At 41.9% G+C, this 16,231-nt stretch overlaps 1 protein-coding gene across 1 annotated transcript in view; it reads left to right on the top strand.

The window, feature by feature from the left end:
• Positions 1-1,469: 1,469 nt before the first annotated feature.
• The window catches only part of nsg2 (neuronal vesicle trafficking associated 2), an 89,463-nt gene continuing 74,701 nt past the window's right edge, over positions 1,470-16,231 (top strand). Inside the window, exons 1-2 of the mRNA XM_061739478.1 lie at positions 1,470-1,838; positions 2,191-2,360. Coding sequence (XP_061595462.1) covers positions 2,232-2,360 — 129 coding nt within the window. The 5' untranslated portion in view covers positions 1,470-1,838; positions 2,191-2,231. The remainder of the gene's footprint in view (positions 1,839-2,190; positions 2,361-16,231) is intronic.

Raw genomic sequence — 16,231 nt, 5'->3', positions numbered from 1 at the left:
TTGTCCAAAGGTCGACCTTCTTTCCTGTTTTTCTAATCGATTTCAAGAATTACTTTGAATTTATTAAAAAGATTCAGAACAAAACATGTATACAAACGGCTAACAATGTAATGTCTTACTTAGTTTGATTTAATTTCATTTAACTTAGTCATATTTATGTTACTATGAAATATCCTACGGACTTCAATGTATATTTTGTAATGTATCTGCTTATTTTCTTGATGCCAGACTTTGTATTGTTCATGGTCAATGTTCTGACTGTTAAAAATCTTAAAATAAAGGTTTGAAAGAAGACAAAAAGGTACGCTTTCACAATCACTGCAACAAGAGGAGAAACTAGTACACCAGATGTCGCAGAGTGAGTAATATGAGCCTTAGCAGGATCTAATATTTCCTATTCCAACAAATGACATCAGTTAAGGGAAGTCTGTGCAGCCAAAGTGAGATGTAAGAAGAGATTTATGGGGAGTTTGCTGGCAGGAAGTTCAATGAGGAGGTTTTGACTGGACATCTGATATAGATCTCCCCTTTCTGTTCATATTTGCTTGTATTGGTGTGGGAGCTTTTACCAAAATAAACCATTCCCCTTCTGAGCCCATGAATGCCTTCGTACTTGATAAGAATGAAACGACCCTAGCAGGAGGATCTGGTGTTTTCTCAAACTGACCATTAGCTCAGGTATCTGTCTGCATGCTGGGGGCAAAGTTTCTTTTGATTTGAAGAGTGGATTCAACTTTTAAAATATTAAAATATATAAATATACTATGTGATACACTATGTGATATCTAATGCCAAAACTGAGAAATAATCAGTCTACTGAAAGGCTGAAATTAATAATGTATTGTCTGTTTTCCATAGAAAAGTGTATTTTCAATGAAATCAAATGAATGAAAGTCATTCACCAATACTACAAAGAAACACTTTACTGTCACACAGTTGTATAAATATTAATATGTAACTTGGCTTCAGCAAGTTCAAACATACAAGAACACTTTTCATAGTTGTTCCTTGAATTCATTACATCTGTCTTTGGATACTCTGTGACATGTAATTAAGATACCTGTATGAACTCTTTTGGTGGAATAAATTCGTTTTGAAAAACAGTCACAATGTATTTTAAAACGTGTGGGGGTAGAAAATAACTTCAATTTTGTATTGTCAACCTGTGTGTACCTAATTGTACCACCAGGTGGCGCCAAAGGACCAGAAGAATTAAAATGATGCTGCATTTAAGACAATATGAAATAAATCTATTTCACTCGTTCCTTTATATTCTGGTTCTTTTATTTTAAAACACGGACAATTAAGAATATTTCGTACAGCCATTGGGCCAATAAGATCTTATATTGATAAATTTAGATGTAGAGCAATATTTATGAATAAAACCAACTACATAAGGTGGTTGTTAATTCAGAGCGTTCCTCTCAGCGTGAACGCTGACGTTTACGAGCAGTCCGGGAAGGCAACACTAATCGGCTTCCACTTTAGCAAAACAAACGAGACTCTTGACAGTGAGGAGGAAAACAAGGAAACAAGGAATCATCCCTCTAGCGGCTGCAGGGCGGGAGGAGCTCTGGGTGAAGCAGAAAGGCTGTGGTTGATCAGGGGGTTGGGCTGCTCGCTGGTGGAAACCTGCCGAGACACACACGCTTCTGCTCCGGCTGCTCTGCGTTGTTTCCCCGCAGCACCAGCATCAGCACCAGCATCAGCACCAGGACCAGCACCAGGACCAGCATCCCGCATCCCGCATCAGCATCACCTGCTCTCCATCAACACACACTCACACACACCTCCACCTCCGCCGCAGCACTGAAGACGCAGGACAAGGACGAAGATCTGTAAGTCACCGCTTTCGGACCAGTTTCTCTTGATGATTAGATTAGAGACGGGGTATTTGTCATCAGGGTTAAAGGCAATTTTTATGATATGCTCTCATGATCACTTGCCCACTTTAAAAAAAAAAACACGTTTTTTTCATTGTTTCTTCTAATTATTTGCAAATTAGTCAAATACTGTAGGGTACCTCGAACCAAATTATAACAAAGAAGCTTACTTTAAAAGTTAAATCTATCTTATTCTGTAGCCTCGTGTTACATTTTAATGCCACCCCCTCCTACATAGACCCATGTCCATCAGTTTTGCATTGACCTGAAAGGCTGAGCTCCCTTTTTCAACCTTTCCTCCATTCAGGAGCAGTCTCCAGGGAAATAAAGGAATATATTAGGTTAAAGATGGTGAAACTGGGGAGTAATCTTCAGGACAAAGGGGCCAAACCCGTGAGTGTGGAGGATGGCTTTCAGAACGTGCCCCTCATCACTCCCCTGGATGTTGGCAGCCTTCAGAGCCAAGCACCTGACAAGGTGAGAGCCCGCCCACCCACCGTGCAAGTGTGTGTGCACGAGTGTCAGAGCTGCCCTGCATGTTTGCTCATCTGTCTCTTTCCCTAAATCTCCTTCTGTTGCCGTCAACTCAGCGTGGTTGATCTATCCCCCTTTCACTGAACACCCTCTTTTACCGTGTGTGTGTGTGTGGACGGTCTATGTGTGCGTGTGTGTGTGTGTGGACGGTCTATGTGTGTGTGTGTGTGTGTGTGTGTGTGTGTGTGTGTGTGTGTGTGTGTGTGTGTGTGTGTGTGTGTGTGTGTGTGTGGACGGTCTATGTGTGCGTGTGTGTGTGTGTGGACGGTCTATGTGTGCGTGTGTGTGTGTGTGTGGACGGTCTATGTGTGCGTGTGTGTGTGTGCGTGTACTCTCCACGCACAAACACAGCCGCTGCTTCATTCATCCATTCACCCGTTCATTCATCTCACACGCCTCCCAGCCATGTCCTTTTGTTTTTCAACTGAGATTAGGAGACAGATTTGGTGCCAGACAGACTGTCATTTATCATGTTGACATCCCATAATAACTGCGGCGCTGCCGTTAATCCAGTTTCCATGGCGGCAGAGCAGAGAGAGCGGTCGTGGCTGTGGGGTTGGGACGCAGCGCTGCACTGATTGCATCTTATGAAAATGAACCAAATGAAGCACCGGGCAAAGTCATCCTCACTCGTATCACAGAGACTCACATTTCTAGACCGCTGCAGCTTGATTGTACCATTTCTTGATCATTTTAATTCATATTTCCCCTCTTACTGTTAATCAAGTACTATTTAAACTACTAATGATCAGCTCTTGTCTTGTAAAGTTTGGTTATGAGTCTTTTAGAAAGATGAGTTCACAGAAAACGACTAACCAACTCAGACACTGCCTTTGGGCTTTTAGAAACTTCCAGCTTGCTGTTTAATGGTGTGTCTGTGTCAGTGAAAAGGCTGTTAAACACTCATAACACCCTCCTTCCTCATAATGAAGCATTTACCAGAAACAGCCACATAGGTAGGATATATCCTGCAGAACTACGGCTGAGAGTTATTTGACTGCATTCATTTCAGCAAGTAGAATCTGATTGCACTGGTCTTTAAACGTCAAGATGAATCATTTTAATAATGTAAAAAAGGTTTAGAGTGTAATATTTCTTCATATAATTTCAGAACTTGTCATTAAAACCTTTCAAAACTAACTCAAAGATTGTTTCAAAAACCTGGGAGCTGCCTCTCAGTAACAGCTAAACCTTCTAAAGATGAAATAATCAGTGCCCGCGAGGCTGTACGAGGAGGCAACGTGTTGTCAAGCTCATCGTCTCAGCTCATAATGCAGTTAAAGAAATGTGATTGTGCAGGAACTCGGCGGGTCAAGTCGAGGGCTGGATTTCAGGCAGAAGCACTTGTAGCATTAAGGCTGATTTGAACCTGCGTTTGACTGCAAACGCAATCAAAGAAGAATCATCAGTTTGTTTTCCTGGTTGACTGTTGTACTTTTCATTTAAAGGAAGGGTAGGAGAGTTTTGGATGACATGGATCTGTTGATATTTGTTCCAGAACAGCAGGAGCTACAGTAGCTCCTCCTGTCATGAACTCTCCATGCCTCTCCACCCCTGAACCTCCCCCTGCCCGTGATTGGCTGGGACTGTGTTTACTACAGTTCGGGGGGCCAGATCGGCCCCTATCTTTTACCACAAGACTGGCAGCCAGCAGAATCTGTAGGAATGAGATAATAGCTGAAACAGACAGGAGGTGTTCTGGGTTACATGTCGTGTGGTATTGTCTACCAGGCCTTTAAAGAGCCATTGGGGAACATATTCCCTGTGTTCTCATCCAAACATTGAGCTTTAGGTTTGGAAATGAGCATCCAAGTAAGCACGGGGCATTTTGGAAACGATGACTTTGCACAGATTAAGTTAAAATTTCCCCTTTAAGCCACAATGAGCCAGAAGTTTGGAGAGAAGAATGGTGCAGGATTTATGACTTAAATACCTTTTCACCGAATAGGCATGGAGGTGGATCAATCACGCTTTTGTGTTGAGTTGAAGCTTGTAGAGGGACATCATCACTCCTGCTCCACAAACACCCAGTAAAATCACGCATTTCAAGACTAACTACGTGGTTAAAGAGAGAACTGGGAAATATATCACACTGGAGAGGTAAGTATTTTAATTCTCTTTGCAGCTACTTTTACTGCATAAAAGGGACCATAGAGGACATTTTGACATCCCCCTATAGGTGTGGAGGTGGAGCCACTTTTACTGTCGGAGTTTACTCTCCTTCAGTCTCCTGCAGTCACTCATTTTCAGGATGGGAGTCCAAAGTTACTTTAAGTGTTTTTTTTCTGATGGCGGACCGGAGACTGTGAGCGCTAGACGATGTGGCCTAAAAGTAACCAAATCATTCCAACAAATGCAATTGAAATTGATATTCTAACATAGAAATAAAACCTCTGATTTGTTGCTGCAAGTTTTGGAATGAGATATCGGTAGATCCTGAGCTTCTAATGAAATGTCAGACATAATTGGAGTTGATGGTTATTTCAGACGCTCTCGAGCAGTAAAGTTGTTTTTTCTTTTCATACATCCCTTTGAAAAGCTCAGGATGCATGTTTTCAGTTTACATGGAAACTGTTGAGGTTGGTTTACTGAGGATGATCCCGAGACATCCATCCATCTGCAGCGGCTGCAGGGAGAACGTCTCCAGCACAGCTGGAACCCACGCTAAGATTCTGCTGAGAAAACTACTGTCTCTTTCAGTTTCACAAGCCTTAAATGACCTGTCAATCACTGCACTTAAACACACACACACACACACACACACACACACACACACACACACACACACACACACACACACACACACACACACACACACACACACACACACACACACACACAGACGCACACACTTGCATTTTCATTCACCGTGTGCAGTCTGGGAGCTTCCATGTGTTCTGTGAGTGGGCCTGTCTGTGGGTACGTGTGTGTGTGTGTGTGTGTGTGTGTGTGTGTGTGTGTGTGTGTGTGTGTGTGTGTGAATGACATGTCAGTTCTGTTAGCAGCCACCGGTGCATGACATGACATATGTGACATTCCTCTAGGATCAAGAACATTCATACCTGTCGCCAAAGCAGCCAAGGCCTTGACATTATAGTACACACACACACACACACACACACACACACACACACACACACACACACACACACACACACACACACACACACACACACACACACACACACACACACACACACACACACACACACACACATGTTGGTGTTTTCCTGAACTCTGTGACAGATTCCCTGACCCGACCTGAGTGGACTGGGAGTCACTAGGGAGTCATTGATGATGCTTTTGTCACGGAGGAAAAAGCATTCCATCCATCCCTTTCTGTTCTATAAGGGTTTTATAAGAAAATGCATGTTTGCATTTGCTGTCCACTTGCTTACTAGACTGAAAAACTGTAATTTCAGCAGCAAATGGGTCTGTTTGTTCTCACATGGGACACTCTGGCAATTGGAAAGGTCAATTTGCTGCTAAGTCTTTGAATTTTGTCGCGAGTGGTAAGTGTGGGAATTTGTCTTCTTGGCAGGTGATGCATGAACGCAACACAGACCGAGAAATAATTAAATGTGTAATGAGATAGAGTGGAGAGGTTGATGATGAGTGGGTTTAGCAGAAAACTGGAGAAAAAGTCAGCCTGTGGTTCTCCCTTATTCCCTCTCTCTGCCCATAGCAATTCATTAAAGTTCTTTAGCGTATTTCAGTTCCAGCATGCCTTCACATGCACAGTGTTTCTCTTAGTTCTGCTGAACAGGGTCTGTAGAGATCAGAATAAAGAACTGCTTCTACCTCAGCTCCAGTTTCAGATTTCACAAAGCCAGAGTCTACAGGACTGTCTCGGAAAATTTGAATATTGTGATTTTCTGTAATGCAATTAAAAAAACAAAAATGTCATACATTCTGGATTCGTTACAAATCAACTGAAATATTGCAAGCCTTTTATTATTTTAATATTGCTGATCATGGTTTACAGCTTAAGAAAACTCAAATATCCTATCTCAAAAAATTAGAATATTCTGGGAATCTTAAACTTAAACTGTAAACCATAATCAGCAATATTAAAATAATAAAAGGCTTGCAATATTTCAGTTGATTTGTAATGAATCCAGAATGTATGCCATTTTTGTTTTTTTAATTGCATTACAGAAAATAAATAACTTTATCACAATATTCTAATTTTCTGAGACAGTCCTGTAAATGTGTCATCAGTGCTAACAGTTGGTCGTGGCAAGTCAGCGACGAGACCGGAGACATGATGCACTTATTTTTGAAAATGTAGCGATGCAGTGATGGAGTTAGTTGTGCAGCTGTAGTTTAGGGTGGAGTTAGTTGTGTAGCTGTAGTTTAGGTGGAGTGAGTGTGTAGCTGTAGTTTAGGGTGGAGTTAGTTGTGTAGCTGTAGTTTAGGGTGGAGTTAGTTGTGTAGCTGTAGTTTAGGTGGAGTTAGTTGTGTAGCTGTAGTTTAGGTGGAGTTAGTTGTGCAGCTGTAGTTTAGGGTGGAGTTAGTTGTGTAGCTGTAGTTTAGGGTGGAGTTAGTTGTGTAGCTGTAGTTTAGGTGGAGTTAGTTGTGCAGCTGTAGTTTAGGGTGGAGTTAGTTGTGTAGCTGTAGTTTAGGGTGGAGTTAGTTGTGTAGCTGTAGTTTAGGGTGGAGTTAGTTGTGTAGCTGTAGTTTAGGTGGAGTTAGTTGTGCAGCTGTAGTTTAGGGTGGAGTTAGTTGTGTAGCTGTAGTTTAGGGTGGAGTTAGTTGTGTAGCTGTAGTTTAGGGTGGAGTTAGTTGTGTAGCTGTAGTTTAGGGTGGAGTTAGTTGTGTAGCTGTAGTTTAGGTGGAGTTAGTTGTGTAGCTGTAGTTTAGGGTGGAGTTAGTTGTGTAGCTGTAGTTTAGGGTGGAGTTAGTTGTGTAGCTGTAGTTTAGGGTGGAGTTAGTTGTGTAGCTGTAGTTTAGGGTGGAGTGAGTTGTGCAGCTGTAGTTTAGGTGGAGTTAGTTGTGTAGCTGTAGTTTAGGGTGGAGTTAGTTGTGTAGCTGTAGTTAAGGTGGAGTTAGTTGTGTAGCTGTAGTTTAAGGTGGAGTTAGTTGTGTAGCTGTAGTTTAGGGTGGAGTTAGTTGTGTAGCTGTAGTTAAGGTGGAGTTAGTTGTGTAGCTGTAGTTTAAGGTGGAGTTAGTTGTGTAGCTGTAGTTTAGGGTGGAGTTAGTTGTGTAGCTGTAGTTTAGGGTGGAGTTAGTTGTGTAGCTGTAGTTTAGGTGGAGTTAGTTGTGTAGCTGTAGTTTAGGTGGAGTTAGTTGTGTAGCTGTAGTTTAGGGTGGAGTGAGTTGTGTAGCTGTAGTTTAGGGTGGAGTTAGTTGTGTAGCTGTAGTTTAGGGTGGAGTTAGTTGTGCAGCTGTAGTTTAGGGTGGAGTTAGTTGTGTAGCTGTAGTTTAGGTGGAGTTAGTTGTGTAGCTGTAGTTTAGGGTGGAGTTAGTTGTGTAGCTGTAGTTAAGGTGGAGTTAGTTGTGTAGCTGTAGTTTAAGGTGGAGTTAGTTGTGTAGCTGTAGTTTAGGGTGGAGTTAGTTGTGTAGCTGTAGTTTAGGGTGGAGTTAGTTGTGTAGCTGTAGTTTAGGGTGGAGTTAGTTGTGCAGCTGTAGTTTAGGGTGGAGTTAGTTGTGTAGCTGTAGTTTAAGGTGGAGTTAGTTGTGTAGCTGTAGTTTAGGGTGGAGTTAGTTGTGCAGCTGTAGTTTAGGGTGGAGTTAGTTGTGTAGCTGTAGTTTAGGGTGGAGTTAGTTGTGTAGCTGTAGTTTAGGTGGAGTTAGTTGTGTAGCTGTAGTTTAGGTGGAGTTAGTTGTGTAGCTGTAGTTTAGGGTGGAGTGAGTTGTGTAGCTGTAGTTTAGGGTGGAGTTAGTTGTGTAGCTGTAGTTTAGGGTGGAGTTAGTTGTGCAGCTGTAGTTTAGGGTGGAGTTAGTTGTGTAGCTGTAGTTTAGGTGGAGTTAGTTGTGTAGCTGTAGTTTAGGGTGGAGTTAGTTGTGTAGCTGTAGTTTAGGTGGAGTTAGTTGTGTAGCTGTAGTTTAGGTGGAGTTAGTTCTGTAGCTGTAGTTTAGGGTGGAGTTAGTTGTGTAGCTGTAGTTTAGGGTGGAGTTAGTTGTGTAGCTGTAGTTTAGGTGGAGTTAGTTGTGTAGCTGTAGTTTAGGGTGGAGTTAGTTGTGTAGCTGTAGTTTAGGGTGGAGTTAGTTGTGTAGCTGTAGTTTAGGGTGGAGTTAGTTGTGTAGCTGTAGTTTAGGTGGAGTTAGTTGTGTAGCTGTAGTTTAAGGTGGAGTTAGTTGTGTAGCTGTAGTTTAAGGTGGAGTTAGTTGTGTAGCTGTAGTTTAGGGTGGAGTTAGTTGTGTAGCTGTAGTTTAGGGTGGAGTTAGTTGTGTAGCTGTAGTTTAGGGTGGAGTGAGTTGTGTAGCTGTAGTTAAGGTGGAGTTAGTTGTGTAGCTGTAGTTTAAGGTGGAGTTAGTTGTGCAGCTGTAGTTTAGGGTGGAGTTAGTTGTGTAACTGTAGTTTAGGGTGGAGTTAGTTGTGTAGCTGTAGTTTAGGGTGGAGTTAGTTGTGTAGCTGTAGTTTAGGGTGGAGTTAGTTGTGTAGCTGTAGTTTAGGGTGGAGTGAGTTGTGTAACTGTAGTTAAGGTGGAGTTAGTTGTGTAGCTGTAGTTTAGGTGGAGTTAGTTGTGTAGCTGTAGTTTAGGGTGGAGTTAGTTGTGTAGCTGTAGTTTAGGGTGGAGTTAGTTGTGTAGCTGTAGTTTAGGGTGGAGTGAGTTGTGTAGCTGTAGTTTAGGGTGGAGTTAGTTGTGTAGCTGTAGTTTAGGGTGGAGTTAGTTGTGTAGCTGTAGTTTAGGGTGGAGTTAGTTGTGCAGCTGTAGTTTAGGTGGAGTTAGTTGTGTAGCTGTAGTTTAGGGTGGAGTTAGTTGTGTAGCTGTAGTTTAGGGTGGAGTTAGTTGTGTAGCTGTAGTTTAGGGTGGAGTTAGTTGTGTAGCTGTAGTTTAGGTGGAGTTAGTTGTGTAGCTGTAGTTTAGGGTGGAGTTAGTTGTGTAGCTGTAGTTTAGGGTGGAGTTAGTTGTGTAGCTGTAGTTTAGGGTGGAGTGAGTTGTGCAGCTGTAGTTTAGGTGGAGTTAGTTGTGTAGCTGTAGTTTAGGGTGGAGTTAGTTGTGTAGCTGTAGTTTAGGTGGAGTTAGTTGTGTAGCTGTAGTTTAGGGTGGAGTTAGTTGTGTAGCTGTAGTTTAGGGTGGAGTTAGTTGTGCAGCTGTAGTTTAGGGTGGAGTTAGTTGTGTAGCTGTAGTTTAGGTGGAGTTAGTTGTGCAGCTGTAGTTTAGGGTGGAGTTAGTTGTGTAGCTGTAGTTTAGGGTGGAGTTAGTTGTGTAGCTGTAGTTTAGGGTGGAGTTAGTTGTGCAGCTGTAGTTTAGGGTGGAGTTAGTTGTGTAGCTGTAGTTTAGGTGGAGTTAGTTGTGTAGCTGTAGTTTAGGGTGGAGTTAGTTGCGCAGCTGTAGTTTAGGTGGAGTTAGTTGTGTAGCTGTAGTTTAGGGTGGAGTTAGTTGTGTAGCTGTAGTTTAGGGTGGAGTTAGTTGTGTAGCTGTAGTTTAGGGTGGAGTTAGTTGTGCAGCTGTAGTTTAGGGTGGAGTTAGTTGTGTAGCTGTAGTTTAGGGTGGAGTTAGTTGTGTAGCTGTAGTTTAGGGTGGAGTTAGTTGTGTAGCTGTAGTTTAGGTGGAGTTAGTTGTGTAGCTGTAGTTTAGGGTGGAGTTAGTTGTGTAGCTGTAGTTTAGGGTGGAGTGAGTTGTGCAGCTGTAGTTTAGGGTGGAGTTAGTGTGTGAGCTGCAGTTAACGTGACGACCTGTTGGCGGCGTTGTTCATGGGAGGAATCCAAGAGATACAGAATTGAATGAATAATGCATCGGTGTAAATAATATCTTATCAATTCCCCTCCCTGCTGACCTGATAGGAAGCTTTTGTACATTGAGCAAAGAACGGAAACTCGTCTGTCCTAAAACACGATCAAAACCCTCCGGGCAAAAACATTGTTCTTTGATTTTTAAAGTTCAGATTTTTTGCCTCCAGAATAGGTTTTTTTTTCCACTTGTGGAAAAAAAAACAACAACCAAATTACACATTGAAAAGTTAATTTACTTCATTTTGTGTGTTTGACATTTATGCAAAGCACTTTTCATGAGATGATGATTCATTTGCTCATTAACACAGATATTTTCTCAAAACATGCAAATCAAAAAGAAAAGAAGCAGCTGCAGCTTATTGATAAATAATAAATAAATAACAGTTTTCCAGTAAATTTGTGCTTAATTTTTTTTACCACAGTAGTTATAGTTTTTTAATTGTCAGTTTTCTTTTGGAATGACCAAGTAATCCCGCTTTGATGTTAAAACTCTTAAAGATGCAATAACAGTTGTTTTTTACTGCTATTTAACGCAGCAGAAATGAGCTGGGAACACACAACTATTCACGCTTTGCTGTTACTCACCAGCGTTATCGGCTGCTTACATTTGTCTTTGGGGCTGCCTGATTTACATAAATGCAACATTCTGTCCTACTTTGCTTTGTTCCTCTTTGGGAACATATCTGGCTCTTAAGCTGCTAAATGCTCGCCAGCTGCTTGTTAACGTTGCTCTGTGCCAGTTTTAATTCTCCTTGTACGCACAGAAAACAGCAGCAGCTGACAGTAATAAAGCTGTAACAGAGACTAAGAGCTGAAACCCTCCATTAACGCTGCTTCAGGTTTTGCTGCCTCAGACAGAAACAATTCACTGTTAATCAGCTTTTTTTTCTGACCCTGGTTTTATTATTATTGGGTTTTATTTCAAAGCTAAAGTAATTTTGGCGGGGTCATGTGACCTGATCTTTTTAGCAGCTTTAGCAGCGATCCCAGCTGTTTTCCCCCTGATCCACCTGATGACGGCGTGACCTCGGCCAGGGCTCGGTTACCAGGGCTGTTTTCAGGTGCAGGTTCAGGCTAGGGCTGGGGGATATGGACCAAAAGTCATATTTCAATATTTTCTAGCTGAATGGCGATACTCGATATATATCGATATTTTTTCCGTGACGTAATTGGGGTTTCCCCCAAAGCATTATAGCATAGCATCTCTGTTAGCTTCATTTTTTTCAGAGGAAAACCCTTAAAAAAACAGTTTTAATACAAAGCCTCGTGCCAAATGTCACACAGGTTCCTTTATTAACAGAGGTCTGCACAATATCAAAATGTATAAAACAAATTAAACGAAAATAAACAGCCTGCATATATAGAATAAAAATGCTTCTTGAATAAAATAAAACAAATATCCCTTTCCTGCATAACAATTAATTTAAAATACACTGTGCAATTAATACAATGTAGACAGAAACAGGCAGACTTTTCCACTGAGGTTGACAGTTGTGCAAATAACAAAACATTTGTTCAAATCTCAAATAAAACATGTAAACAGATTTTGCATCTCTTTGAGCAAATCTCAAATAATTACAACAAGTCAACTACTGTACATTTTACAGATTTTGTGGCAGGAAAACTAACCCGTCAACACTGTCAGGTTTCAGCGCGAGGGGTCAGTGTTGATGTTCAGTCAATTCGTCGCAAAATAAGCTATATTGATATAAACGATATTGTCTCGTGCCATATCGCGCTTGGAAATATATCGATATATATTAAAATCCTGATGTATGGCCCAGCCCAGGTTCAGGCCCAGGTTCAGGCCCAGGTTCAGGCCTCCCACGGCCCGGGTGGGGATTCAATCTGATTCCATCTTGGCATTTACGCATCGCATCCATCCCTGGCTCACTTATATCCTGATTGGATTGATGTTTGTTTGAAAAAACCAGCGGCCACCACAGTCGAGGGACAGAAATAGACTCTGAAGGATGCAAGGATCTTCTCTGTTTTTCATTTCTTTAAGAGCAAAGCCGAGACTCAAATGCGCGCTTCAAAAACATTTAGGCGACTTAAAATCATCCTTTCATCCTGCTCAACAAGTTTCCTTTTGAAAGTGTGCACGCTTTGAAGCGTCTTCCTTCCCTCCGTTGCTTCAGAGTAGCTTTTAAATCTCAATGGTTATTGATGGCAGTCTGTCCTCGTCCTCATAAATTAGGGATGAATTCCTGCAGGAGCTGGATCTTCAGTCATGCATCATTACGCAACTTTAAATCATTATTTCTCTTTTGTGACAATGTGACGCCTCCTCATCAGAGTAGCCATCAGACAAGTTCAATTTGACAAATCACCACAAATTACACACAAATCTGTCTGTGCTTAGAGGCTCCAGACCGGATTATTGGAGACCTTGAGAGACAAAAATTAATGGAGCAATAATGTCATGTATGAAGGCAAACCTCTCCATTAGTTCTGTAGATGACCAATTTGACTTATTGCTTTGCTCAGTTTAATTTGCGAGGAAGATGATCTAAAGATTCAAATTTGCAGCTTGCTTCAAGATTATTTCCATAAACCACACCCTTGTTAAGTCAAACCCCCAGGGTTTTATATAAATTGGGGCAGTTTGTAATTACTTTTTTCATGGTTTACTGCTCTGCGGAGTGTTTTCTCATTTAATTGATTAATTGTTCGGTCAGTAAAATGCCACTAAAAATAGAAAAAGACATCCATCAATTATCCAACAGCATATACCAGGGTGACAACTCCAAAAGCTTTCACTTGAGTGTCAAATCTAACTGGGAAAAGCAGCAAGTCTTCACAACAGACGGGTTATTCGTTAGAAGGAAAGAGTTTGGCTCTGTAAAGGAACTGCGAATCATAAGAAATGAAATGGTAAAATCCAGTTTTCAGTAGAGATGGGAATTGATAAGATTTTCACGATTCCATTTCTATTTTTGATTCTGCTTAACGATTCGGTTCTTTATTGATTCCCTTATCGATTCTCACAACAATGAGGCAATTGGCACTAATATGATCGGCAGGGTTGGTTGGTTAACTTGTTACCTGCAGTATTATTAGCCCAGGACATGCTAACGTTGCTGCTGGGTTGAGAATTACTGACGTTGGTCCGGAGCGGATCCAAAACGTGACATTCATTGATTGTTATTGGTTGCTGTGTGCACTAATGTTTTTGCATGTTGGTAGTATTTCCTCCCTTTGAAGAAATATTCACTTGGCAAGTATTGTAAGTATTGCCTGTTGTCGTCTTTTTTACTGAAAAGTAACCAGACTTTCAAGCGTTTGTATCGCTTGGGCGCCAGGTTTACTATTGACTGCTGGCAACGTGTGTACTGACGTCATTCCTGCCTAATGGAATCAAAATGGGAATCGTTTGCAAAATTTGCAAGGAATTGAAACACTGGGAACCGGTTCTGAACAAGAACCGGTTCTTGATTCCCATTCCTAGTCATCAGGGTGAAATGGTTTTGATTTGATGTTTCTATAAGAAACTACTAATGCAGATGACTGTGAGTAAACCTTTGGAGGTTCAATCTGAAACCTTCAGATTTCACCTGGTTTTGCTGTTTACTGCAGCCAGAATCTCTTGTGAGTGCTGTGTGTGGTCTTTTTTTAAATCTTTCTTAAAATTCCCACATTTGTTCAGGTTAGGTTGAGAAAAAGAACGTTGTATTGTTTGACAGTCTTTCAGGACTTCATATGAGGGACTAGGTGTCTCAGTTCGGCTGATTTTGACTAAATAAGTCGTTTTGGGTATTACAAACCTATTTTAAACAAGGGAATTATCAGTATTCTTTGTTATTAAAGTAGTAATAAGAATCTATGCAATTTGTGCATTCAATAGTTGTTGTGTTTATGTGGATATTTCATGCTTTCACAGCCACTTAGGACTCCAGTCTTCCAGATCCTGCGTGAGCCAGCAATGCTGCGCTGCTGTCTGTTAGTCGTACAGTTCAGTCCTGCAGCTCAGCGTTCTGCTGTGTTTGTTTCCTTCTAGCCGTGTAAATAGAGAGTGATTTATGCCTGTGATACCAGGAGAATGCTAATAACGGCTTTTATTTACTTGATAAAAAGCCGAGCAGCAGCGCTCACAGTGGGTTCAGAAGAACTGGGCCCAACAACTGGGACTTGTTGAAGCTTAAAGCAACACTACGTAACTTTTCCACCTTAATATCATATTTCCAGAGTCATTGTGATGGAACATCAACTTCCAACAGGTTTAATGAACCTCTGTCATGGTCTGAGGGGTCTGTATCGCCTTCACTGGCACTATGTAACTTTGAGGAGCATGGTAGGAACCCTGCCACACTAAAAAACTACAAATCGTTACGACTTTGACTGCTTTACGGCATACGTCACTTCCCCCTCCTTCCCGATTCGCAGTCGAGACGAAAATGGGCGGGGCTTGGAGCGCAGCTCCGCAGAAGCTGGTAACCCGTTGCTGCGTTGTGGCTGCAGCAGCTCCACAAAACAGACGTGGGGAAAAGATCGCTAATGGTTTAACTTTTCAATGCTTTCCTGCTTGGAGGCAGAACCACGCAGGCCAAGTATCTGATATAACAGAGTAAAAGAGTGAAAGAGTCGTCGGCTCGCTTGGATCGCGGCTGTAACGACCAAACCTTCCACACAGTAAAGCCTGAATTATGGTTCTGCGTTAAATCGACGCAGACCTACGGCGTAGGGTACGTGGCGACGCGTACCCTACGCCGTAGGCTCTGCGTCGATTTAACGCAGAACCATAAATCAACCTTAAACCCCAAACACTCACAGACCGGGTCGGATCAAAACACGGGTTTTATTCCCCATTTCGCCAGCTAAACGCAGTTGCTGTCCAGCTCTCTGCGGTGCAATTAACCCCAATCTTCAGATAAAGCTAGTTTGTTGAGGAAAAAATATTAACTATTTGATTTGTAGCTGCAGAGGAAAAAAATAATCTCACGAGGAAAACAAAAATATTGCTCACGCCTCGGAGCCTCTTCAACATAATATAGCGGTCAAAAAAAAGAAAAGAGAAGTAAGAGGGATACAAAACATGTACTGTATGTTGTACTATTATACAAATTTATTGAAACACATGGCGAGTCAAACATTTACCAAAGCAGCTGCCAAACACTCCTAAACAAGGTAGCCGGAGACGGTGGTTCTGCAGAACTGCAGCAGTAAATCCTTTCTAAAGAGTGCAGCTCCGACCAGGAGCTTCATTCTTCAGTAGGGATTTCATATGGATCCAAACCGTTAATAATCATTATTTTCTCCATATACTGCTCCCTGGCTTCCTTGTTTATGGTATCCCGGTAAATTCCAGTTCCTTTCCAGCAGTTTAACATCTTTTTTTTTGCGTTTCGTCTGTTCACTTGGTGAAACAGAAAAGCGTCCCGTCTTCTCTCAAAACAAATGCAGCGACGGGACAGGAGTTTTCCAGCAGTACGCGCTGGTGCTCATGGGAAACGTAGTGTTCTTTCTGGAAAAGCACTACTGCTTTTGTCCAAAAGATGTAATAATGTCAGATGAAGCGTTCCAAACCAAAAAGAATGAGCCCTCTAGCGTATCTCTCCGTTGCCTTGAACAGGCTGTGTGCTGCAAAATGTGCTGCAATTCCGGGCCGGAATTTCCCGCGCTGGGCTGTGGATGTGACGTCACATGACGCTGCATGCACGTTATCCCCGTTCTCCCGTGCCGGCTTCACTGTTGGCTGCAGTTTCCCCGACGGCCGTCGTGGTGAAGGGTGGCGCTAGAGAGTCTCATTTCTTAAAAGGAGCCTCATGCTCCTTTAAGGTTTTATCAGAATTCAGAATGAGTAATGTAGCAATTAGCACATGTTTATAAAGTCATAAACCTTCAGATTGAACAATTATTTAATTCACGTTATGACCTGCAACCTGAAACTTTTGCAAGTCTGAAAGTTTTT

Source organism: Cololabis saira, chromosome 14, assembly GCF_033807715.1.
Source record: "Cololabis saira isolate AMF1-May2022 chromosome 14, fColSai1.1, whole genome shotgun sequence".
Taxonomy (NCBI): domain Eukaryota; kingdom Metazoa; phylum Chordata; class Actinopteri; order Beloniformes; family Belonidae; genus Cololabis; species Cololabis saira.
Note: the sequence above shows the minus strand (reverse complement) of the source record. Positions and strands in the feature narration are given on the sequence as shown.